Source organism: Pleuronectes platessa, chromosome 13, assembly GCF_947347685.1.
Source record: "Pleuronectes platessa chromosome 13, fPlePla1.1, whole genome shotgun sequence".
NCBI classification, from domain to species: domain Eukaryota; kingdom Metazoa; phylum Chordata; class Actinopteri; order Pleuronectiformes; family Pleuronectidae; genus Pleuronectes; species Pleuronectes platessa.
This window is the reverse complement of record NC_070638.1, coordinates 12,562,356-12,590,144: the sequence shown is the minus strand read 5'-3', so window position 1 is coordinate 12,590,144 and position 27,789 is coordinate 12,562,356. Positions and strand designations below refer to the sequence as shown.

The 27,789-nt window shown below is 43.8% G+C and overlaps 1 protein-coding gene across 32 annotated transcripts in view; it reads right to left on the bottom strand.

The window, feature by feature from the left end:
- Positions 1 to 27,210, bottom strand: part of mbnl1 (muscleblind-like splicing regulator 1) — a 38,139-nt gene extending 10,929 nt beyond the window's left edge. For 2 of the 32 annotated variants that reach the window (XM_053437289.1, XM_053437301.1), the window contains exons 1-3: positions 21,710 to 22,600; positions 14,482 to 15,529; positions 153 to 365 (exon numbers count right to left, since the gene is read on the bottom strand). In XM_053437289.1, the coding sequence (XP_053293264.1) occupies positions 153 to 365; positions 14,482 to 14,655 (387 nt within the window). In that variant the 5' untranslated portion in view covers positions 14,656 to 15,529; positions 21,710 to 22,600. Of the gene's footprint in view, positions 1 to 152; positions 366 to 6,916; positions 7,016 to 14,481; positions 15,530 to 15,887; positions 17,764 to 21,709; positions 22,613 to 22,705; positions 23,025 to 26,969 lie in introns of those variants that run through there. The other 30 variants (XM_053437298.1, XM_053437308.1, XM_053437287.1 and 27 more) reach the window with 27 other exon arrangements.
- Positions 27,211 to 27,789: the final 579 nt, after the last annotated feature.

Here is a 27,789-nt window from a genome sequence, read left to right as displayed (position 1 = left end):
AGTAAAGGCAGAGAAATGAAACCACTGTGGATAAAGCCGGTGAAAACCCACAAACATTGGAAAAGAGTGGGGCTGGCGGAAAAAGACATAAAGAGCCACAAACAGTGAAGGAACAGTATATGTGTGAGCTTTTACATCGCATGTGGTCTCACCGTGTGCAGTAGCTGTGCTGTGTTCATACTTGTGTGTCCTCTCACCATAGGTGGTAGCTGTGTGCCGGGCATCATGGCATTGAGCTGCATCTGCTGTGCCAGCATGGCCATGTTCTTCTGCTGGATCAGGTTGTTCCTGCCATTGATCTCCAGCTGGGTCTTTAGGTGGGGAGGAGGGTGCAGATACTTGCAGTTCTCCCTGGAACAACGGCCCTAAAGGGGGAATGCAGAAGTGACAAAATGCACATGAACTGTAAGTTAGGCTGCGTTCATAGTGAAAATGTCTGTAAAATGTACAAATGGACAAATATATGTTGAAAAACCAAGGGTAGAGTATTTATGGCACAACTTTAAATGGCTAATGCGGACTATGAGTTGGTCACAAAGTATTTAACTGTTTTCTTTACTGTCTTATTAACTGGGCTGTGATCCTGCCATGCTGACTTATTTAAAAATACATAATTCGTTTTGGTATCTATTTCAACCATGATCATGTTCTGTGTTACAATACGTTTGGAAATACTGGAATGGGAGAATGTGTAAGGGATTTTATGTGAATTGAAAGCTCAGTACCGTGTTTATACAGTCGCTAGCTCAATGTCAGACATTCAAGATTCACATTAGGTCGAGGGCGGGTCTCCCACTAATTGTTACGAGCTTGCTATTTCTGTCGGTCCCAGCAGGGACATGTGAACGTGTGTTGTGTGTGTTTGTGTGTGTGTGTGTGTGTGTGTGTGTGTGTGTGAGTCTGCACCAGCCCCAGGTGGTCATGACTGACACTGGGGTGCTGCTTTCCAGACGTCCATCTAATCTACATGTTTGACTGACACTTTAAATACTGCCCACTCATTTGATCCATATGTATATTATATCAGCAGTCATCTGGGGGTCACACTTCAAAGCCTTTGAATAATTATCTCAGACAGGGATCCCTTTTTGCTGCCTGCTGTCAGTCTCCAATTATACCTTCAGTCTGGAGAAGGAGGAGTCTACAAAGAAGTCTGACATACATAGACGCACAAGCAAGAATGCATACTCAGTAATACGTGCAGATCAAGGTCGTGTTCGGTGTAACAGGTGGCCGATCACGCACACATCGGAGAAATGCCGACACAAACACGTCCACGGTCCAGGAAAGACGTGTATTTACTTTCAGCCCTGTGGCGCAGCTGAGCTGACTGTGGCAGCCTGTGCTTTCCACTGCTGACAGAGCTGTCCCCAGTGGGACCCAGCTCTAAACTCTGACATGACTTCATTCCCCTCTCCCATCTCTCGCACACTTTCACTGACACTGGATCAGCGGACAGGTGTGAGGGGAAACGAGGGGGGAGATTAGGAGCAGGGAGACACTTAAACGGGGGGGGGGCTCTTTCCGATATTTTGTTTAATCCACTCGGCTGAAGTTAAAATCTCAGGCTCTCTTTATCTCCACTTTAAAATTATTTCAGACTGTGTTGCACATAGCAGGTGACAGTTATACAGCACGCATGGAGCGGGATTACAGGCCCTGATTTATTTCCTAATGCCTCAGCACATGGATGGAGAGTTTGTCAGTTGTCTGTTCCCATTTAAAATCTCCGGTGGCGAGCTAAGTAAAGATTTTGTATTAACTGAGTAAAGAAAAATTCAACCGAGGTTTAACCTTTCCATTAACCAGACTAACCAGGTCGTACGTCAATCACTCTACATACGCTGAGCTTGCATTCGCAACAGCGTCTGACACTGACAGCGCTGAGAGATGTGTTCGTGGGCGAGTGTGTCATGTCATGTGTGTGAGACGAGCAGCTGAAAGCAGGTTCTAATAGAGTGACAATGGCATGCGACGAGGGGAAAGTGAGTGTGTGGAGAGTGCGTATGTGTGTGTGTGGAAGGGGGGCTGGTTGCGAAAGCATGGAGGATCACATTGCTTTCACCCCACCTAACCCCGTCTGGTGACCTTTGGCTTAACAACTGCAGCTGTAAACGCTGATGTTTGTGTGTGTGTGTGTGTGTGTGAGTGTGTGTGTGTGTGTTTAAAGGATAGGGATATATTCAAGAAAGAAATACGTGGTCTTGACTTTATCTAACGACATTTACCCTACTGCTGAATCATCCAGAGCTAAAGCAATCAACCAACACTGGCTGCCATTTTGAATTAAAAATCAGGTCCCAGGAGAGGAAACGTCAGGCTGCGTGAGTGTTACACAGAGATAGAGAGAGAGAGAGAGAGAGAGAGGGAGAGAGATAGAGACAGAGAGAGATAGAGATAGCGATAGAGAGAGAGAGAGAGAGAGAGAGAGAGAGAGACAGAGCGAGACAGAGAGAGAGAGAGAGAGAGAGACATAGTAACTCTGTATTGTTAGAGGGGCATAGGCTGTGTCAGGGAAATTTTAGAAGTTGCAGAAGACGTGATCAGTCTAGGTCATCACATGCAGGGAGGAGAGAGAGAGGAATGGAGAGGCAGACAGAGAGACGGGAGGAGGAGGAGGAGAAAGAGGAGGAGGACGTTGCCCCTCGCATCATGTTTGTGACTGTTTTTGTGACATCAGCGGCCTTGAGGAGCAGATAGAGACGGTGTCCACGGCAACAGAGCAGCTAGTCACTCCCGCTCTAACAATGATGTGATTCCTGGAATCTTTCGATCACTGGTAGATACGGGAACTCCGAAATGATAACACCTCAAACACAGGCGACAAAAGGAGAGGGCATCCACAAGATCCAACTATCAGATGAATAATACAGATACCCGATGAGAATGTGATTAGTGAATTAACTGATTCGTCATTGCTCTGTACTTATGCCAGAAACGTTGAAAACAAAAAGGAATGCAGCTTTTGAATGATTCATCCACGTCATTTTTTTAGTCCCCAGAGTCAGTGCAGGCTGATGAGCAGAGAGCAGATACAGATTTGCGTCAATCGCCGTGTTTTCCAGGAATGTTTTTATTTTTGTTTTTACATTATAGGGGACAAGGCAGATATCAGTATCACTGCAGCTATACCCTGAGCCTTATGGCAAGAGTTCCTGACCACATTAATTTATCAAGGGCCACATAATCCCAGATAACAACACTGAGAGGTATGCTATTAACCTTTAAGAAATTGTTTCTGGTTACAATAAAATATTTTGTAATGGGAACAAATGGCAAAATGATTGTAACTGATAGTTGCCTTTTTAGTGGATGAAATAGTAAATATAAAATAGTTTTATATCTCAGCGTCAAAACTACTTTCATAAAAGAACAAAACAATAATTATAGCCAAGCCAAGTCTTATTTTAAATACAATATCCTATTATATTGTTCTATTGGCAAGTTAATCTGAACGTATAAGAAGGCAAACAAGGCCAAACTTGAAACCAACTTGTTTCTGCTGCTCTACTGACCTCCCTTCAGCTTAGGCTTATTTTGTTTTATCACCGGGGGGGGGTCGTCTGTTTCCCCCCCGCAGAGATCTAACTTGCCAAACTCCCCGCCAAACTGGGAACAATAATCCCACTGGCTACCGTGCACTCCGATTGATGATAAGTTGTAATAACATGTCCCACCCTGATCGCTGGCGCTCTCTCTCTCTCTCTCGCTCAAATCTCTGTCTCTCAGCCTGACTCACACACCCTGCTTTTGTGACTGTGTGGGATTTAAACAAACAATGAACCAATGTATAAAGAATGCTGGGTGGGTCTGCATCACAACCTTTTGAGGAGATGAGATGGAGCATGCAGCAAGACGCAGCAATGCGCATGTCTGTGTGTGTGTATGAGCGACTGAGAGGAAAAGGAAAACAGTGGAATAGTGAAGAATAACTAGTTCTACTTAAGGGTAACAGTAAAGTGAATCTAATAAAACAGCAACTCACAACATTTTTGACTCATGATTGTTGCTGCGGTTGGTTTGTAAAGCCCCAAGCAGTTTAGAGCCAGAATACATCACCGTCTGCTATGAACTGTTGCTGGGAAATGTCTGTTTGCTGTCAGGGCGAAAGCAAAACAGCAGCATTTAGTTTATGCACTTCATATCTGGGACAATCTACCTTTAAAAGTAAGTCTGTCCAAAGTTGTTTTATCCTACATCCTGAAACTTTAAGTTCTTTGAAAAACGAGGCCAAAAACTTTAACTTTTTGACAGCCTTTGGATTATTCAACCACATCATGCACTGCATTATTAACACAGTCCTATTGCAAGGTGTCAATATACATTGCCTCATATTTTCCGATCTGGTCTTAAAGTCAAAAATTGCCTTGTTGCTGAGCTAATAAATAAATGTTTAAATAAGCTCTGTTTAAAACAAAGCTACATAATACCTTCTAACAGACTGCATAAGTAAGTAAGTTCCACCAAAGATTGATTCTTGTTTTAATTTTATGACATTATAGTGGCCTCAGGAGATGAAACTGTATAATTCACAAAACCCCCCCCCCCGAAAAAAAAAGGAAAGATAATCCTCTCATGAACCATCAGATCTCTCATGTGACCTCGGAGGGCCCCAACCCCCAGATTTGGAACAACTATAAATAAAGTTTCCTGCGGGCGTCAGATTGTGGCCAAAACCTTCTTCAAGGTTTATGAATTCATTCCAGTTACTTCTGGATGTTTATCTGTTTTGCATTCCTGATATGAAGCCAGGACCAATGATTGTATGTTAATTCAACACAATAATCAACTGCATATCATCTTTCAAAACGCACAACAGCCACAGGTCCTCTTTAGTACATCGTACCAGCATCCAGTGTTCTGGTGCGGGACTCAGCCGTGTGGGGTTCTGGTTTGGAGCTACGCTGCTCTCTGCCCCGTGTGTCAGTCACTTCTGTCTAAACATACACAGAGATGAAAGCCCCGTCTCCTCACACATACTGTGAGAGAAGCTTTGTTCTGCTGGAGAGCAAAGCAGAGACTCAAAGGACCGAGCCCAGTGGTCGGACTCTTCATCTATACTGCGAATTAAATATAAAACATATCACGTGACCATGTGGGGATCATCTTACATGGCATCCGGACAGTCAGTGAGGCAGCTTGCAAATTACTGGAACCTTAGCAAACCAGAAACTGAGCATATTGAGACGTGGTAGTGTAATTGGGTGTTCAGTGCATCTGCATGCATTAAGCAACCAAAAGAGTAGTCAGCAATTCAATAATCAATATTATCCTTTTACCGTGCAGAGTACAATTGATTTCCTTTTTTGTTTTTAGCCACTTAATTCTGTATTAAATTAGTTGTAAAGTTTATTTTGAAGAGTGTGAAGAAGACCCTCCAGATCTACACAATCTTATGTGACGCAGGGTTGTGTCTTTGCAGGGGCATGAATTATCAGACCATCAACAGTCAAACTCTGAGTGTGTCTGTTTCTCCCTGATGGGACTCAATGTACACAGTGCTGTGCAGCTTGGTGATCGGGGAGTTGATGTGACCAGTGGGGCTTATGGAGATATGGACGAGGGAGGGAGAGTTACTCCATGATAATAGTTGCAATATGCCTCCCCGTGACGCTTTACCACCCTACCTGAAACAGCAGGGAGAGAAAAGGATCATGAACCACGGATGAAATATGACATGGACCACGCAGTAGATGGGTCAGCCAGAGACACACGACGTGTTCGTGTGGATGGATATTTTTATGACACTCCAAAGTTTTAGGAATAATAATTTAAAGAAATGAGTGTGCGTGTGCATGCACACACACACACACACACACACACACACACACACACACACACACACACACACACACACACACACACACACACACACACACACACACACACACACACACACACACACACACACACACACACACACACACACACACACACACACACACACACACACACAGACGAGTTATTCACACTTCAGAGGGTGATGGTTCTCAGAAATGCCTCAGGTCAGATGTCACGTACACAGGAGCCCTGGATCCAAACTTAGACCTCTCTGTTTCTGACCCCCTCGTCTCCCTCGCTATCAACCCTCTATCTCTTCTCACACGATAACACTTTCATGTGACTTTATTTACGCCAGTTTTTTTCCTCCACAGTCTGTGTTCACAGTGAAGTGGAGCCTCTTCTCCTGTGAAGGCTAACAAGGTTATTTCCACACTTTTCATTATTAGTAATAACAGAGCAATCACGCAGGTATCGATCAGGGCAGCAGCACTTTATGAAAGCCATCCAGTGCTCACAGTGTGAGTGTACATGAGAGCGGCCTGGGAACTTTCATTTAATCATCTGCGAGTGAAGCTTCCCAGAGAGATAGAGAAAGCGAGAGAGGAGTCAGTACGCAGAAACCACGAGGTCCAGACGGCATCTAAGTAGCATCACTTTTGTTTCTGAAATGACTGAGGTGTGCTCCTGTCGCCGTCTGGAGGCTTCACAGGTTTAAGAAGGATCAAATGCTTCATCAAGCCATTTCAAAACTTGCAACATGAGTAATGACATGTGATACCAACGGTTCTACTTCCCATCAATGCTAGCTCTTTTTTTTAAAGGGTCAGTTCTTGTTAAAGAGCAGCCACATGAACAGAAAATGTACTTTCAAAATTCCCCACCAGATATTCAAAAAGTGTCTTGACTATTAGACAACTCTAACAGTCTTAAATAGAAGAAGGGGAAGTTTTATATACTACAGGGAAGGTAACGAAGGCAAAACATTTATTTGACAAAGGGAAGATAGTAGTATGGAGTATGGATGTAGCCTTTATCTCTACTGCTTCACAGTGGCAGCTCACGATGCAACTTCACACATCGAAAGATGAAAAAGTTTGGAGGTATGTCAGTACTTCTTTCCTCTTTTATATACCTTTGTTTGATCCCAGGTTTCTGTTCTCCGTTTCTAATCCCTCACCACTACCAGCCCCCATCTGCACAAGGGTTCACCTCCACCTCAGCTCTGTGACACCTGTATTGTAGATATGCAGAGAAAAAGTCTCTTCAATCAGCGTCCAAGAAATAACCACCCCGGAAGCTGATTAATTTGGTTTGCAGCCTGATCAGATTTAATCGGGCGTGTAAAATGCTAATCTGATATAACAGACTGTAATCCTATCCACAGCTTTAATCCCACTGTCAACTGGCCTAATCCTTTTCTGCATGTGATTATCTCCTCTGGCCTTGGAACTACCACAAGCAGGATGCTGCCACTCTCTTCCTCTCTCACTGTTACTGCAGCTTAAAGCCTCGTATTCCTTGCAGATGCAGGGAGACAAATTAAGAAAGGAACTGGTGTGTTTATATTGCGCAATAAACCAGGAATTAGAGGAATTACTGTCTTCTATCCTACTCAAAGTAAACAAAATGTACTGAATTCTAGACATTGTAAGTTTCTTACTGAGCTTAATTTACTCCCATTGTTGTTTTCCATCAATAAATAGTTTGAATCAATTTAAATTAGACATATAAACATTTATTGAGAAAAATCAACATCATACCTATAAACCCTAAATCCAATTCATGAATTCATAATTTTTAATCTGTAATTAATCCAGAATTTCATGGGTCCAAGAGGAGGAATATTCGTGTACTGAGGTTTTTCAAAAATGTGTCATTGAAATAAATTATAATTGCGTTGAGGAAAGCAATAAAAGCCAGCCTAATGCTACCAATTCTGATGATATATAATCTGGTGAGAATGTACCATGTGCCAGTTTAAGACATGTAGAGGTTGCAGTGCAGTGTTGAGCAGCATCAACAGAGCAGTGGAATGTGCATCTCAAATCAAACGTATCAGGGCTGAGTGGAGCTCTGTTGGTGCCACTGTTTCAGGTCAAATTCAAGGAAACATGATGGATCCTGACCTAACAGGTTTGATGTGTTTACATTCACTTCTCAGACTTACAGCTCAATGTCATGTGACAAGACATTATGCAACGATAAGGTTGATGTTCGTGGAGATTCGTGATAAAAGTTCCCCCCTGGCTAAACAAAGAGCATTTATAGGAATGCTGAATCAAATAGAAAAGGAAAAAATAATTAAGATCCATGCCATGGCTTCGACAGGCCCAGGGGTGGTGATTTTGAGAAGGAATGTACTTTAGAAAAAAAAAAAAAGATGGACAGAAAGAGCAATTTTGCCTCAAATTCCTGTGCCTTTCACTACCGCAACCAGAGGCGTCTTATTCTCCTGCTCCTCTGGCACGAACTCTTCCACATTTTGGCATCAACAGAGAGATGAGGGGCAGGGTAAACGGATGGATCTAACAGCTGGCGAGAGGGAGGGGCGGTGTGAAAAGGTGTGGAGAGAGTTGAGTCTAAGTGAGTGGCTGTGCCCTCAAGCTCCTCTCTCACTTGTCTAATGGAGGATAATGGCTGAGCTGACTGACGACTGGATATGTGACTTTGCATGTGAGGGGTAATGAGAAAGCCGATAAGAACGAAATAGCAAGTTACAGAAAAAGATAGATAGAGCTTATCAGGAGAAGCCAGTTTAGTCATGAGGCTGATGCTACATTTCGAGTAGAACAAATCTATTTCCCCCCCTGAACGTCTAGCTTTCTGCATTTTTTATATCCTAGACATTTTCATGAATTCAATTCACAGTTTTGATACTAATTACAGTTTGCATTTAATGTATTCACACTGACAACGTATAATTTTTTAATGTTGTTTTTGTCAGTAGTGATAAATCCATCATTCTCATGCCGACCAATTCACAAGGGATTCGCAAGAAAATGATGCATGCACGTAATCCGTCGTGTCACAGCACTCACCTACTGAAACCTTTTAGGTCTCCACCTGAATATATAATAAAGTTGTGTGTGTGGATATGGATTAAAAGTCCTGAAGATAGAAATACATTGTCATATGCAGGACTGAAAGATTACAAACATAATTTGGTGTGATTAGTATATTCAATAGTTGTTTGGGAGTCTACACATCTTATTAAATAACACATGTATCCAATAAACTCCTGCATGGTTGTAAATCTTCTAATAAGTGTCATACCAACACACCAGTAGACATTTATGCGACAGCACACAGATGCATGTTTTCTGAGTTTGAAACCTTCATAACTGCGACTTTGCATTTTACGATCTTGGATTTGCTTTGTCAATACTTTTTATTTATTTAACATTGAAGCAATAAAACCCCTCAGGCTATGTGAGGCTTTATGGTATGGCTGTACGTCAAAGAGACAGACAGTGAGACAGAGAGGCGAGAGAAGTAATCATTGTATCAGTGGTGTTATAAAAGGGGCCCAGTGTGATGGAGGGACAGGGGCGGCTGACACTGAGAAGAAGAGACAGGCTGTTGTCGCTGATCTTCCGTCACATAAGCTCAAAGACTAAAATGCACAGCCGCCCTGATCTGACAAGGATGCACACAGCACGAAATGAGCAGGCCACAGACTTACTCTGTGTGTCTGTAAGTGTGTGTGCGATTCTTTGTGTGTAGGCTAGGATTAGTCTGGTCCAAACACAAATCCCTCTAGCATTTAAGTGAGAAAGCAGAAAGAGTGGACACATGAACACCAGGAGACAGAGATGTGAAAGAGCCTGGTTACTAACATGAAAGCCTCCATAATGTGACTCAGCTCTTATCAATTGAAACCTGCTCATTTTAATCAGCAACAGTAAAGACGGAGCAGAGCCAAACAGAAGAAAGGGCAGAGGCCCATGTGGATCCAGTAAACAGTGTCTGAGCTATGGCCTTGCTGCGGTGCCCTGAGTGGAGATTAGCACAGTGCTACTGAAACCAAACCTTTTTCGATCAAAGATGCTTCTGAGTCTTATTTTGACATCCTAACACACTGTCCTATTTCCTTTTTTCCTGTTTTTCTTTGGGCTAGAAATTGTTGGTGAGAAGCCAGCGAAGCAAACAGTGTGAGGATCACACGTCTACGAGAGGCTTTGGATTCCACGCGTCCATCTGTGGCTGCTCTGCGGATAAACACTGCATTTTTGTGTCTGCATGTGGTGCACTATTATTTAGACAGAGGGTTCGATCTGTTTCTGTCAAATATCCTGGACATTTTAGGAAATCAGCTAATTTCTTCTTGGGTTTATTCACCAGCATGTTTAATTAATTACAACATAACAGATTAAAAAAATGAAGAAACAAAATGAGAAACAAAATTCTGCTATTTATCTTTCTCTTGCCTTTAGCACTTTGTCACTGGCCAATCAAATGACAACTGTTCCCTGCACGTGGCAATGTGCAGTGTGTCTGCAGTGTGTGACAGCAGTGTAGAATACACATTAGCCTTCTGAACTCCTAACCATATGTTTACACACAGAGAGCGTGACATGTTGATTTTACTGCCCAGAGATTGGCCGGACAATTTGTTTGAAATCATAAAAAACACTGTAGACTAGCAACACGGCTAATATTTACCCCACATGTCTGTCTGGCCGGCCACCATTGACCGTGTGTGTCTGTTAGTCTTTATCTATGTGTGTGTGTGTGTTTAATGTGACTGTTCCATCGAAGCACAGAATATATACAGACTGTCAAAATATAGACAGCGAAATACGAGGAAAGACAGATAGAGAAAGACAGAGAGGGACGGAGAGAGTTCGAGACAGAGGGAGATAAATAAGAGGTATTCACCCGCCCTCTGCTCTGCAGGAATGTAATCTTGGCTCTGAACAGTGTAATAACACAAAGTAACTCGCTGAAACAGCCCCACGAACACAGATATAACACACACACACACATACAGACACACACACACACAGACACACAGACACACACAATAACATGAGTACGCGTTCACACTTGGTCTCTTATTTCCTCCCAGAACTCAGACACGATGACAGTGGGTGTGTCGTGCTGGCAGGTGGACAAAGTACAAAGACTATGCCGTGACTATAACTATGTGTGTTTTCACACTTTTACTCGCCCATGCTAGACAATTATTAGGCCTTTCGTTTATGACATGGACGGCGGTGTCGGGGGTAAATAAGGACACGCTGCTGCTGCTGCTGCTGGGTTCACACAAGGCCATGGTTAAAGCTCATGCAGTGTGGGTTATTTGCATGTGTGTGCATGTGTACGGGTCTATAAGAGTGTAATGTGAACCATCCTGTCCAGGGATAGGTGTGGCCTGAAGTAAATGAGGCAAAAAAAAACAGACCGAGCGGGAAATCAAGTAGAGGGAGCTACCAAAATGGGAGGAGAATGAAAACAAGTGACGGAGGAACGGAGAAGGAGTGGAGGAGAAGTGGACTAGAATAGGCTTGCATGAGATGATAAGTTGGATGGCACAGTACTTGAAATAATTTGGCGGTTATCCTGTTTGGGAGTGGCGGAGCTTACAGTTCATTTACTGTAGAGTAACCTATATTATGTCGGACTTATTCTAATATAAACTAATAAGGCATGCATTGGCTCACTTGTAAAGCAACCTGAGCTGACAATCATGCTCGTATCTGTGTTTTAGTAAAGGACATACAGACCTGAATTTAAATATGTTACTTCCAGAACACATCATGAACATTTTAAACTCTGAATGGTCTAAAAGGAGTACATGTTGCATCAAACTTTTCCACCAGTCTCATGAATGATTACTTCCGCCTTAAACTACATCCAATCTGAATATTATGCTTTAAAGATACACATCTCTAATCGGCATGTTGTTCTTTATGTGTCCACTTAGCAGTAAACTATTAATATATACAGTTTTAAAGCTGACATTAAATCAGGGAGCCCAGCCAGACATTATTCTTCTCCAAGTTTTTGCCAAAATAAACACACACACACACACACACATCACAAGTTAGTATTAACTTCTGTGGCCTAGATGAAAATTTAGCTTTGACTGATTGTCCTGCATGAGGCTTATATCATCCACATCTGATCACTGCCAAGAACATCTTCCCATGAAAAATTGCAATTCAACTGTTACTGCTGTTTCTGGTGCATATTCCCTGCTCTAATTCCCTCAGCATGGACTCCACAAGTGTGGTTTAGTCCAGGACATGTTTTGTGTGTGTGTGTGTGTGTGCGTGTGTGTGTGTGTGTGTGTGTGTGCCATGTGAAAAGCAGGCCAGATAGTGAGAAAGTGACTGTTGGGGAAATGACTGGGTTTGGGTGTGACCTGCTCAGCTATGCACTGGTGATCATGTGAGACCTGTTCTAATTATACACTTCTCAAGAAGAAGGTCGATCCACTCTCATGGGCATGGAGTGTGTGCACATTTATCTGAGGGGGGTACATTAGTGTGTGTGGGTGCAGGGGGTGCAGGACGTATCCCAGGGAGCGATTTGGATTCATGTCACACAACTAAATGGAGATTGTGTCCCATTTAAACCACTCAACCTGTGCGAGAGTCAAGTAGAACAAATGACAATTTTTCCAGTGAACGTGTTTGTGGGTTTATGTAAGAGGAAATCGTTAGGGTGTATGTGCATTTACTTTTTTTGATCTCATCTGCTGGTGTGTGCTAAAAATGAATCAACAGCCTTTGTTTCTGATTTCCTCCATTCTCTCTTTCTTTCTCTATTGCTCTCTCTCGCTAGCAGTTTTTTCCACTGTGGGTTTTAGAGACCCGCTCTGTTTTTCATTACCAGTGGAAAAAATGGGGCAGTTGGTTAAAAAAAGTATCACCCATCTCCATTAATACTTACGTCCTTGTGGAAAATGAGTTCAAACTGCTAAAATAGGCCCCTTGGTTCCCTCAAATAGTTTCATGTATCTGCCAAGTACTCCTTTCCACTGGCTGACCTTGACCTCGCCGTGAATGACAATTTATACACATGTTCACATATCCAGATCCTTCCGCCTGTAGATAAAACTAAACAGCTTTATCAGCGACCTGTCAGGTCCAGATAGTCAGGAGGTGTGGTATTTATTTGTGTGGTATGTACATGAGGATTTCAGCTTCTTATATATTGGGTCTAACTTTTGTAGTTTTTAAACATTTAACAAACCAAATAAATTGCTGTGTTAACAGTTTAGCAAGATGATCAAATTTTTTACGACTACAGCCAAGGAAATGTTTTGCATAATCACTCTTACAATAAGAAAATTGTGTTCACACATCTCAATGTCATTCATTGTACTGAAGTATGATATGTCTCACTTACCATAGTAAGTATTGTTTTTTTTAAGCCAATATGATCATGTGACTGCTTGTGTTTCTTGCCCTGTCTTGCTTCTGTTTAGCAAAGTTGCAACATTCTCAGTTTGGCAATTAATTTAATTTATCTATGGAGATTAGACAGAATGGTGGTTGCAGTTCCTAGCGATAGGAGTAAATATTATTTAATTCAGCTTTTGCAAATTTTGACACACAAACGCAGAGTTGTTGCCACATTGTGAGGAAACTTGGGAGGAGCTCAGCTTGGGCCTGACAATGTTCCTCTGTCCACATCTGGCTACAAACGCTGTTCTCTGAGTCGACTCACACACGCTGTCCTCATCATAACCCTGCACTGTTCACACACTGCCAATAACCACGAGTCATCAATGTCTGGAGGGGCAGAATACAAACAGAGGTAAGAAAAAAAAAAGTGTGTGTGTGTCAAGGCTGGAAACTTTGGGCTGAGGTCCGCCCATCTCTGGAGATGAGTGTTCTGATAAAAAAGACAGATTGTGAAAGAAGAAGAATGAGAGAGAGAGAGAGAGAGAGAGAGAGAGAGAGAGAGAGAGAGAGAGAGAGAGAGAGAGAGAGAGAGAGAGAGAGAGAGAGAAAAAGAGGTGTTTGCTTTCCTACCACCAAATGGAAAAGTACTGCATACGTTGCCCCAAATCTGTCCCCATCTTTGCTCGAAAACGCACACATGCATATAGAGATATCCCCCCACCCACCCCAACTGCCCCTAGGCCTCTGTACAGGAAGTGGTTTGACTGAGTGAAAGCTGCATGATGACGCTATCGCCTTGTTCCACGCTCCTTTCCGAGACACGGTGTGCTCAGGGCACTCGCATAAGTTTGTACACATTACAATCTAATTACTTGTGTTTTCCTATTCAAAAGCTGGCACATGGCAGAGGGGCTGGGCTGAAGTTGTAAATTCGTGCCACTGTGTTTATGTGCAGTGTAATCAGTCGGAAACACGAATGACTGCTGTTTGAAATAAGTGCAGTAACACCAGCCAAAATACTTCCGTCTGTCTGTTTAAATTCCTCAGTGCTGTGTTAGAAATGCCTGACTTCTGCTTCCTGACTCGAAAACGCTGAGCACCCCTTCACCCCCACCCTTGATCACATGCTCTAGTCACCTGACCAGAAATGGGCAGGACCAAGCAGAGCACATGCTGAGGCCAGATGGTGCACTAGCTTATCATGTAGACTATAAACTGCTATTTCTAGTTTGCAACCCTATACATCCTTAAACTGCCTGTCAGTTCAAATGTGCTCACACCCACAGACTCTTATCCGTGGCCTGTTTGAACTCTGACCGTTCACCACAATCCACTTCCTTACCTTGAGTGAGTCGAAGCAAGCAATGACCCGTCCGTTGTCCACCTGACAGCTCTTGGCGGGATGAGCGAACTTGCACTCCTGGTCAGAGCGGGAGCACGTGCCCCTCTGGAACTCCCTACATACTTCCAGTGTCAGCCACTTTGTGTCACGGATATGTGCCATGTTCATTGCCATGGCAACACGCTGGCAAAATGTTTTCTGAGAGGAGATCGGTTAAAGCGTGAACAAAGTACCTCTAGTGTTTTAATCCACAACCTTTAAGGTCTTTTTTTTTGTCGCCTTGTGGGTGCAGTTAAAGTCTGTGATACTCGTGTGTCAAGTTGAAATGAAACATTCAAAAAAGAAAAAGTTCCTATTGATTGAGACAGCTCCTTGTCCAAAGTGAAATGTTACAGCACAATGTTTTGCTGGGGAGGTTAATGGATTATTTTCCTTATTAGACAACCACTGACAAAGTGATATATCCAGGAGACGACTTGGTCTAACAAGTAAGTTGCCAGTCTCAGCTTGACTTTCCTCTCTCGATGTTTATTGCTGGCTGAGCAGTCTCATGTACACCGTTCACAAGCCGAGGCGGCAAGCAGACTGACAGGCCAAAGCGAGAGCCCTCTGGTTTGGCGCAGTGATGCAGGCAACAAAGGTGATATTCTGGGTGTAGCCTGATACAGGAAGGTTAAGGACACTGAGGACCAAGTGGAGGCTTACAGGGTCAAAGGCGAAGGTTAAAGGCAAGGTGTGTGAGATGCTGCGTGGGCCTGGTGGTGTGTCGAGCTGCTGTGGTAAGGCTGGTCAGCTGGTGGAGAGCGGTTGGGGAGCTGGGCCGTTGTTTAAGGAGAGTTGAGGATGGGGCCCTGCTGCGAGGAGTGGATGGTGATGATGGGGAGAGGACGAGCGGGTCGGAGCGTAGGCTGCGAGGAGGGTGTGGCTGTCGTCTTGCACTCGTGTTTCTGTGGCAGCAAGCGTGCAAGGCGGGGGGGAGGGAGCTGGGTGGTGCTTCAGCTGTAGAAGCAGGTCAAAGCTGCAGCAGACATCAGGGAAGGCACTTCCTCTGGGGAGAGAGAGATAGAAAGGAGGGACAAGCAGAAAGAGAGATTAGTCTGATAATACATGGACAAAGAAAACTTCCAGGTTTGTTTCCTCTCTCGTTTATCTTTCGTAAGAGGTTCTGACCTGAAGCATTTTTAAAGTCATTCCACCGCTAAGTTATGCAGCTGCGGGAATGAAGAATATGTAAAAATGTCAGATATGCAGGGGTGTCAGCAAAGACAAATAATACTTTCACCCTCCCTGCGCTCTAAACACACATGGTGTGCATACACACTCATCACGCCACACTCATACACACCACACACTCTCCCTCATACACACATAGAAAATGCACAAAGCAGCCATTCACAACTTCCCACCTCTTCTGCTCGATGCAGGGGAAAATCCGATCAAAGCCTGTATCACTTACATTCGAATACAGCAAAGCAGGCCATCGCAAGTGTGCTTAGAAGGTGAAAGAAAGGAAGAGTGAAAGCAATGGGGAAGTCGAGGCAGGGCATGAGGGAGAAGAGGTTAGTCATTTCCCTTCTCGCACAGTGGTGTGAGGACCAATGAGAGCTAGCAGAGTTGCTGCAACATTCTGGGCTGAACGCCAGGTGAGAGCAGGGGGAGGAGGCTGACCTGACTGCTACTGGAGAAAGAGACAGACTCAACTAATAACTGTTCAGCATTTCTATGATATGAACATATGATGGGTTTCTTTCAAACAAACAACCTTTCGTGAAAGATCCTCGATCACATTATTCTTTATTTCATGAGCCATCATGGCGGCTATCCAGTGATGATCTCACACAGATGTGAACTTGCGTGCTGTGATAATAACATAATATAATATAATTTCACTTTTTCCCATCTATTACATGCAGAAGAGATTACGGGTGGTTTTTTCTATTTTATTCCAAACTTTGTATGGCTGCCAGCGGCTACTATTTTTGGTGAATCCATTGTACAGGGTTTGCTGGGGGAATCTGAATTATTAGGGTCCCGGGGGCCCATTCTGCTCTTATCGCACAGGCAGGGTAACTCACCACACCCTGTGTAGAGAAATCGCCTTTCCCAGAACAGCATGTGCACCTTCAGCAATGCTATGAACCGTTGCTAACTTTACAGCACTGCAACACGCTATATCAGAGCCATGCAGCAGCTCAGCCCTGGTCATGATGACCTAACAACCTGGATACATGTTTGAGAGACAAACAGAGCGTAGAAGGAAAATGCTTGGCTTCACCCTGGATGGCCCCTTCGATAGCAAATATAGCGCTGCTGTGACCTTTGAATTGCCTGCATAAACTTTACCGAATTTCTACAACTGCCCTCCCCACAGCATACACACACCCAGGCGCACACATGAAAAACACAAACACGGCAAATTATCTTCCATATCATGTACTTCAAACAAGCCTCTAAAACAAATGAACTTTTCAAGGAAATACAAACAGCAAATATTCAATATTTTCAAATGACAGATTAGAACATTTTATAAAAATGTATAACTGAATTCTTAGACAGTTTAATGCTAACAAACATTTCTTACTAACAGCGACTTGTGTACCAAGCTGGAACACAAACCCCCAGTCTAATGTGTACCAAGCCAGTTTTATGTTTACATTGCTTAAGGGGGATCTATTCCCATGAACTCAGTCATTCATCATGATGTTTATTGCTGTGGAAATGCCAAGTCAGCCAAGTCTTATCTTACTGCGTAACCCTGTAAGCCCTCAGACCTGTTCTAAACATCATATAATGTTGACTCTGCTTGAATTTATTACTGCAGCTAAGTCTGACAGGGTGAAAAATATGACTTGCAATAAGGTAAATTCAGGTAAGCGACAACTGTTTCTGAACTCCTAAGTTAAATGAGAGAATGTTATGTCTTGACATGGGTAAAGCTGACGACCGCTGCGTTCAGCCTGGCTGCTTAATATGTTTCTGTTTTCTATTCGAGTCAGAGGAGCAGATATCTGTGAGAGGTTAACGTAGCTAGGCAGTGCCAGAGTGATAATGAGGACTCATCATGATCCATCATGTCTGGACATGGACATCCTTCCCCTATTGATTTCTTCATGTCTATGGTCTTTCTTGTCAGTGTACCACTCCCTCTATCTAATCCTACTTTAACTGTCAGATCTCTTTGTCTCCAAGGCATCCATTTCAAATAGATGATTGTTAAATATGATCTTCTTCACTCTTCTAACCACTGTTTTAACCAGTAGAAACTGGACTTCTTCTGTCTCCCCCGTCCCCACCCCCCCTTCACTCCCTCCGTGCTTCTGTCTTTTATGCCCTCAATGTGACTGTCTGGCTTGCGTTCAGCAGCACTCCCTCGGACTTCAAGGTCTTGCAAGCTGGTGCAAGGTCAAACACAATGGAGGATGGGAATATGGCGAGCGCTCGAGCCTGCGAGGTTTCTATCACTCTATCGGACACGTGGTAGAAACATAATGTTGCTGCAGGAAGGGATATATATCTTCAGTATCAGCACAACACCATCGGCTCACAGTCATGTGACACCAGCATATGCTTCAGTGGCACAGACAAGCAAAAGCACGCCTTCCCCTTCTTTTCTTTTCTCTTGGTAATGAGTCACAAAACAATTCAGTTCTCAACGAAGTGAAGACGCTGTCGAAATCCACCCGTCACCTCCACCAAAAGCCCAAACTATGCATAAAACCTGCAAGTGATTTGCATGGTGGGCTGTGATGGATGGTGCTGTGACATTGTGAGCTTTTCTGGAACACAGTGAGGTGTTTTGATATGAAGGCATAGAGCAATCTAAGGGACATGCTAATCTGGGCTGGTCTTGAAGTTGTCATTGTGACTAACTGCTAGAGACAACAAGAAAGAGGGTGTGGTCCACAGTTATGATAAGACTTCCTGAGAAACAACTGAATGCCACATTATTTGACGAGTTTGGCAATGCTTGACACCACAGGTCATGGGTTACCAGAGGCGCTATGCTGCAAGAAATAACATACTGACTACACTAACTGACGCAGTTTGAGAGGAGACAAAGCCGAAGCACAGATACAGATATTATTCTCTGTATATATTACCAAACTATATGTTCAAACTGCTATGGCAACCTAACCAACAAACCCATAGCTTCCAGCCTGAGCTTCTATTTTCGGCTTTGACTGCAGAGAAGGAGGCGTTCTTCTCTTTTGGTTTGCTGCCGTTCAGTAAAAGGAGTGGTTTCAGCATATTGACAGAAGTGTAGTCAGGGTGACAGTGTGCTGAGACAGGTCAAAACAGCGGAGGACGCTCGAGGAAATGCAACACCCAAGGTCTCACTGCTGCTGCTGCTCCTGCTGCTGTTCCATGCGCTCCGGATACAGCAGGTCGATATTGCCCTCACTGACCTTTATGCACACACATACACGGGTGCATATATGGACACGTGAGCTTGTTCTCCTCGCTGTCTCTTGATCTCCCTTATACTGACACACACACATGCAGAAACCAAAGCCTGCTACTCTATCCACCATAGCTCTTCAACACCTTTCATATGGTTGAGCCCAGTGAGGTCTGTAGGCAAGTTTTAGAGTTAGGGCAACAGTACATTGCATTGAATAGAAATGATGAATGTAACAATTGATATTTGAGTTTTGTTTTGTTATGATTAAAGGTTGTTTATGAAACCTAGCTCACATAAACAGCATAACCTCCACCATGGTTATCATCCGGCCTGGTGTTAACATATCTCAACTAGGAGTTTGACTTACTTGTTTGTCATCAGATTAAGCAACGCATTTCTGAAAGTGAGTCTTAGCCAAGGAACACACAACCAACAATGGCTATTGATTCCTCTGAGAGCGAACCACTGGAGACAATGTGATCTCTTGTTTAGCATACATGGACAGAGCTATGCACGCGCACACACACACAGACACACAAACACACTGGCAAGACACACAAATGCAAACCTATACAAAACCTCTATGTGTCCTGACACTGAGTATTCTTAAGCCGTGGTGAATATCTGCCTGTGTGCAACACTGCATCTTTGTGTGTGTGTGTACATGTGTGTGGGGATGTGATGCAGTCAACAGACAGTGGGGGATAATGGCTGGACTACGGTTTAATGAGTGGCTCATTGGCTCAAATTGATGTGCTGATCCATGTTTTCTACATATATAAACAGGTGACAAATTTCAGAAAAATCCAAGAGCTGAGAAAGCATAACAAATGAACAACGGATGCATGCTCATACAATGTGAATTGTATAACCTCACCAGGCAGCTGATCTCAAACTAATTGAACCCCCGTGGGAGACTTTTTGGGATGGGAGATATTCGATGAGGTGATATCTTACAAAGGAATGATGTTCATCCCTCCATTGGGTATAATGATTGTGAAATCTATGCCATTCTGAAATTAAGCCATTTGAGAAGATACTGATGGATTACCACCCTACTGAGAGGCAGTTTTTTGTCCATGTATTTGCATCTATCCGAATATATACACAGGTATGGCTTAATCTAGTTGTTATGTGTTAAATATGACAAAAAAAACACATGATCAGAGCAATTTTGAGTGATTAAGAACAAAAAACTGAATTTCTTAAATTTATGAGCCTGCACCACTGTGTCTCAACACCATTATCGCAGGGTGAACATAGCATCTACATTTAGTTTATCAGTATATTTTGTCGTCTTCTTTTATTATCACTGAGACAATCGTTTTCATAGAGGGCAGATGCTGCTAATGCACGTAGCATACCCTCATTCACTGACTTAGGCCCACATAGATCCACTGCATTAACACCAATAGAAAACAACGGCTTGATAGGGAGGGACTTTTAAAAGAGAATGCGAGTCAGATAATATTGGGCCCAGAAGGTGTTATTAAATGTTGTTGGCCTCTCCTTCAGGGATGGAGATGCTGCGGCTGTGAGCAACAGCCGATGCAGCTATAGGGGGGTAGAAAAACAAGGTCAAGGCCTGTGTTGACCCGTGTACCTTTGGACAGAACCGAGATATAAACTCCACACTTATTACTGCCCGCACAAGCAGCAGCTTCAGATGCTGCTTGTCCTGCTTTTGACCATGACTGTGTAGTTCAGACACAGACCAACACTGACTGTGTATTCTCTGTACTTCAATGTCTGAAAACAGAAACCTGATAACGACTTATTGCTGTATAATAAATAATATTAACTGAAATGTAGGATGGCAGGTTTAGGGCTCAATTAAATTAAATCACTGGTGTAATAAATAACTGTCTCTCCCACAGTTGTTGAAGCTAATTCATTTTAGCTTAGTGGAAGTGGAAGGTGTCTCACTCAGCCAAAGCTGTGTCAAACTGTTGCTCACAAGGGTTGAAATGTGGTCATAACACAGTATGAACATACAGAGATGCCCCTGTGTAATAAAGGCTTAAACTGTCAGCGAAGATTCAATCATGCATATAATCCTGTCTGTAGGGCAGATCCTAAATAATAGTCAGCACACATTTAAGGAGAGCAATTTGCACCTCAATTTAAACGCATATGCAATCAAAGACATAAAGAGTAATGTGATATTTGACATTTCTACCTACTACATATACATTGACATCAACATCATGTTTCTCAGGCTTCTGCAAGACAGAAATCAGCAGTCTACCTGCAGCGGTGCTGCCACGGGGATTTGTGGGTCTCGACAATGCAATCTGTCACACATCTGTCTGTGCTGCGCATGCTTGCACGTCTGCACATACTTGTGTGTGAGCTACCGTCTGAGCCACCCTGAATCTCAGTAAGTCACAACAACAACATTCCTCATCATTGCCCCAACCACGGACAAACCACCAAAAGGAAACACACAGCGAGGCGAGGGGAGGAGGGCAGAGGTGGAGAGGAGAGGGACAAAGAGAGGAGAAGAGGGAGTCCAGGCTGGAGTTTACTGTATAGCTCTGAAGGTTCCCTAGCTCTTATACCACCTTTATACCATCTGTATTTCACCAGACACAGGTCCGGCTATAATTCATTTTTGGGCTCTAATAAAGACTACAGTTCTTGCAAAAAAAAATTTTTTTTGAGTCTGACGAATAGCCAGATATAATCGCACATATGAAAACGCTTAAGGTCTATTTATCTTAGTACGATCCGCACAGACAAATTCCACTTCTGAAAAGAAGAGAAAACGTTACTGGGTAATCTCACATAATCTCCCAAACCTTTATAAATTAAGAAGCTACTTACTTTTACTCCAGTTTAGACATCGACAAGTAAAATCCCTCCATTTACTTGGTCTACTTTTCCTTGTCTCTCTCTCTCTAACTCGTTCTTGCCCCTCTTTCCTTCTTCTTCAACTTTCTTCCTTCTTCCTCTCTCTCAGTTAACTCCCCCCTCTGACAGACGCATGCAAACACTCACTTAGTCACACACACACACACAGAGAGACACACACACACACACACACACACTCCCACAGACAGAGTCACCCTCTCACACACTCTCTCCTCCCGCGACCCGGAATACTTGGCAAGATTCTACTGTACTGAAATACTGTGCTCACCATATAAGGTAGCAGCAGCTTCACATGTCACACATAATTTACATGCAGCGGGGCGGGAGTTTGCCTTACACAGCAAACACACGCAGCAACACACAGGCACACATGCAAAACCATGCCTTCCCCTTTGGGCTGACGCAGCAAGGGAGGGAAGAGGTAAGAGAGAAACACATTTTACCATTCTCCTTGTTAACCAAGCCCTGCAGGATAACTCCCGACATGTCCAATGTTGAGTCAGATGGAGGGAATGAAAGCTGAGTGGGCGATCTATTGATCTTCTCCACTGCTTCCTGGAACAACCACGGCCCTCAAAACATACACACACATACACACACACTCAGAGCAGATTTTTCTGCTAACTAGCGCTACCCTGAGGAAGTAGCTATTGTGTGACTGTCTGCTTTGAGCCAGGAATGTGTCTAACTGTGTGTGTGTCTCTGTGTATACGTGCATGTGTGTGTGCCTGCCTATATCTATTTAAAAAAGCCACAGCAGATAGATATTAACCCTGTGGCTCACATACTGAATGTGCATACACATCAGACAGTAAGGCAAACAATCCCCATATCTCCACCTATGCTCCACTGCGCCTACTTTGGAAAGTGAGGACTGCAGCACACACAGCAGGAAAGATCGAGATAAACCAATGAGACAAGGAGGAGGGTTATGAACCGAGATCTTACCTCTCACATAGCTCTCCAGTTTGTGTGTGTGTGCTTCCGCGTGTCGATTGGCTCTGTGTGTTTATGCGTGTGTTCAGACAGGCCGCGACAGCAGACCCCCAGGCACCGGCTGGACCATTCTCAGGCAGGCAGAGTGCAGCAAGGCAGAGCGACTGGCAGAAGAGAGGCAAGCGAGTGAGCGAGTGAATCAGCAGCGAATGAGTGGAGGAGCTGTGCAGAGCCGAGCACCAGAGTGAGAGAGAGGGAGAGAGAGAGAGAGAGAGGGAGAGAGAGAGGGAGAGAGAGAGGGAGAGGAGGAGTGGTTGTCTGTGTAATTGTATGTGTGTGTGTGTGTGTGTGTGTGTGTGTGTGTGTGTGTGTGTGTGTGTGTGTGTGTGTGTTGCAGCACTGGCAGTGTGCGCTAGTGTCTCCCCTCCCCTGCCTCTTGAAGTGGCTGAGCTGGGCTGAGCTGTACTGAGACGGGCTGGTCTGTGTCTCTACTGACTCGCCAGCCTCTGGATCGTCTGTCTGCTGCCCGATGAAAGTGCTGCTCACTGGGCGGCAGTAGCAACAGCTGTGGAGGAGGAGAAGGAAGACGAGGAGGAGAGAGCCCCGACTGCACTGGGCATACAGATCCTGCAGTCCACTCTCCCTCCCTCTCTTCCTCACTGAAGGCAAGCCACGCCCCCCCCCCCACAATAAAAAAACAACACCAGGAAGTGCTGGCTCAGTTACATCAACACTGCCCTTGCCTTTCCAGTGAGGCCAGGGAAGGAGGGAGGGACAAGGGAGGAAGGGAAGATTAAGGTAAACACAGTTAGAATATGAAGAAGGAGAAATGAAGGGAAATTTGTTACAGGATAAACATAAGAGCAAAGGAAAGCCATGCGCAGTAGAAAAAAGTCCTCAGAAGTAAACGTCGTGATACAAGAAAGAGTGAGGCAGAATCAAGATAAACAGGGGACTAAATGAAGTATGAGGATAAAGAAGAAGAAGTTAAAGAATTAGAGCGGGTTTAAGTTAACACATTAGTTCATCTTCTATTCAGATACAACCATGAGACACCTCCGATCAGCCTCACACTCACAGCCCACAATATAAAAACTGGAGTCAGTTAACTGCACTGAACCAAACTGGACTCTGTTTATACACAGTAATTAATTTAGAGTAACACAGAGTGTCTAGATACTCAGGAAACGACTTTTCACAAAGATGCAGACGTGTGTAGTTTGGTTGCAGGTCAGCAGCCCATTATGAAAAAGGCTAACCCAAGACAACACTGAAGTAGCTGCTACTGCCAACTCTCTTGTTTTGTTATTGACTCGAGGCTTCTGCCACCACAACCCCAGCATCCAGAGGAAAGCCAGAGAGGCTAAAGAGAGACTCCAAGAATTTGATTTCGACCTGATGCTCCGGTAGCCATGGAGATATAGTGGCCTCGGCATCTCCAGGAATCTTAACAGATTTTGGAGCTGCGGCTGACGCGGAGTTGCCTGACTGATCCTGTATATTGTCTATAACTCACTTAATCACATTGCAATGTATTTCAAATTATAAAGAGATACACATACTGCAGCCACTTTGTCTGTAAACACACCTTCACCTATAATGTTATAATATATAATATATCAGCCTGATCATAGGGCAATTAAAGAACCTTTCTTTGGTTTATTTGGATAAACACATACAATACGAAGAGAAAGTATCACAATGTATTTCCTATGTAAAACTGTCACAACTCAGCTGTCTTTCTGTTCCACCCTTTCCCTCTCTCTCTCTTTGGACCAGTTTCTACTGCTGGACGACTGTTTAATACAAATCCGGTGATAAGTCATCTCTAATTTTCACAGCAGGCCTTTAATCCCTGGGTGACAATCTGTGGTAGAGCCCCAGCTGCAGTGCTAACCCTTTACCTAGCCAATGTTCTGGTGAAATGTGCCAGCACACTCAGTGAGATCAAAAAAACTTTCTGTAGACGTCTGACAAAAGGAAAAGGTCATGGTGGTAATTTGATGAGTTAACCATATTTAGTCAGATAGTGACATTATTACTTGTGTCCATTTAGTCATGTTAGTCATAGCATTACTAATGGAAAGAGATCTATTTTAATTCATGGAAAAAAGCCCTGCAAGAACACGTATGTCTTTTGGATTGACTAATCCGATTGACTGCTGATCAATGGAAGCAGCAGGTCATTCTAACCTCCAATTGGAATTTTCTTTGACCCACAAGAAGACTGATACTGTTGTGACTCAACAGGAGACACATTAGTGAACCCTCCAAAGATCTGGGCTCTCTGTGAAACTCTTGACATTGACGTGGAATTTCCCCTCTTCCCTTCTTCTAGAGCAGCTGAGTGTCCGCCAGTGCCTCTGCTCCTCTCTGCGTCTTTCCTTTTCGCCACTGCGCCGCTACAGTCCAGATTTTCCTATTCATTATGATTCTCAATACGCTATCTCTGGGTCTTTACATCACTTTATCTCATTTATGACTACAGCTTAATTCCCCTAAACTTCCCAATTGGAGAGAACCACAACCACTTCTCTATTCGTCAGAACCCAAAGGACCGTATTCCCCTCGTCCAATTAGAGGTGCGGGTGCTGAGCCAAGCTTCGCAGCAACCAGATGGTTTGCTCATTTGGCTCATCAAGTAATACTATCAGGTTTCATTCTGCGTTTAATCTTGTCACAAGTAGGGAGAGATATTTCTCCTATTCTGCTCAGTGACATCAGCCATATATTTCAACATCAATCTCATATCTTGTATCTCGAAGATAAGGGCACTGGTGTGACTGCTGTTTTTTCTTCAGAGCTAGAGCTGCTCAAGTTTGTGCAAAGAGCAACAGGAATCAACACACTGAGGTTGAGCAAACTCTACACACACATACTCTTAACCAACCGACAACAGGAAATGGTGCGTGTGTGCTTGGGTATATGTGTGTGTGTGTGTGTGTGTGTGTGTGTGTGTGTGTGTGTGTGTGTGTGTGTGTGGTTTCAGGTAAAGGGAAACTCCACCAATTTGCACATTGAGATCAGTGCACTAGTTAGTAGGAGTACTACTGAGCCTGTTAAAACAGAAATCAGTTGCACAATCTGTGGCTAGTATCTGTCATAATATCAATAGCATTGTGGTAATTGTAGGATGAATGAAAAGGCAGGAATCTCTATTCGACTATTCTAGAAACCCCTGCAAACTCTTTCTCTAATCTTAATCTATCACATTAAACCTTGACCGATACAATCCCCCTTTTCCCTTAGTCGAACCATCAAATCTTTCACCTTCGTCCACCCTTATTTTCTCTCGCTCCTCCCTGATGAGCGCAACTTTCCACCTTAAGCTTCCCCATCATCTCAACACTCTGCTATTTCCCAGCCTTCTGTAAATGACACTGGCTGGCTGATGTGAACTCTCACTCCACTGAGGAAATGTCCCAGAGCTTTTGTGTGCCAAAGCCTGACAGCTCATCTATCACGCAGGCCGCAAATACACATTACACTCCCATTACAGACCGTCACTGCAATAACGGTAACAGTACACAGTTGCAGAAAGGCCCACAACAGGGAGCTGCATTCAATGTCAGCCATTGAGCTATACAGTTTGCTTTGGAGGATGCAAACGACTTCTGCTCAAGTTTTGTATGTTCCTTCCGTATAAACATTGATCCTATAAATATCCTACACATGACTAAAAATATACATGAAAGTGGGACATGTTGTAAATGTTTGCATGCTGACAAAAGCCCCTATTCTAGAATGAATTTGCAGTCATGTGTCCCTGTCGATAACTTTGTGGTTTTGTCTTAACTTCTTTCCACTTTGACGCAGTGAGGGGAAGCAGGTGCAATTCAAGCTGTCAGTTTTGAAATACAGAGGAGGAAATAGCACACTGTCTTGTCCCCATCTGACACCACTGTGCATGTGAGTGTGAGCGTGCGTGTGCGTGTGTGTGTGTGTGCGTGCGTGCGTGTGTGTGAGCACCATTCAAGCTTGAAGCTTATCTTGGAGATAAATTGAAAATGAATGGAAGCACCCTTTGCAAAAAGCTCTTTCACTTGAGCTTTCAGCCACAATAACCTGCAGTTATAATGCTGTAAAGACGAAACTCTCTTTAGATCTCAAAAGTCATGTTACAGAGCAACATGTGTTCTTTGTTTTTACAGTAGACTTCCCCCATTAAAAAGTACAAGCCTAATTGGAAACACTGAATAACATCAGACTATTGCGTCATTTTAAGTTATCTACAGGCATTATTGCTATAGAGAATGATTTCACAGAGAGAGCTTACCTGCGTGTCTGTCTCTGGCTGATGTGACACTGGGAGGGACAAAGCCAATCCGACACAGGTCATGCTGAAGCAATGCATTGTGGGAAACTAACATTTTCATTTCTCCCTTCCTCTTCTTCTCTCACTCTCTCATAATAGCAGCTTCTGCTTGGCAACGGCCATACCACAAATGTGGTCAGGTTTGCAGTGAACGATCACTGCGCAACATCAAGTCTCCATGACAACCACTCCTTATCTCATTTGCATCTTCTGCTTGCATTATCTACTGATACCAAATATGGTCACCTTGTTATTACCCCGCCTCTCTCTGACTCCCCTTTTTATAACTTCCTCTTTCACTCCATTTTCAAAAAGGTGTGTATTCACATTGTGTAAAATGTATGTGTGTGTGCAGCCTTGGTGTGTGAAAGAGGAAGTCCCTGTGACATTAGAGCAGTTTTGAGCCTGAGAGATAAGCAGACAAACAGCTCTGTAAATCAGGAAGTGGGGTGTCGTAAAGGCTGCAGTTGAGACTTTGAAAGAAAAGGGAACTTGCAGTGTGTTATCACAATCCCCACAGTGGCTACATCGACAGAGGTTTTTCACTTACCCCCTCAGCTCTTCTTCATTGAGGTTTGTACAGGAATCTGGCCCCCACCTCTTCCTCCCCCAAGGTCTGTGTCTATCAAACTATCACTGGAATGTTGAACCAGGCCCCTGGAGGCCACACACACACACACACACACACATACACACAGCAACACTCAGCAGCACTCAGCACCTGTCCGCAGCTGCCAGCACAGAGAAAGAGACACGGTCAATCACACTGGACAGCACAGCA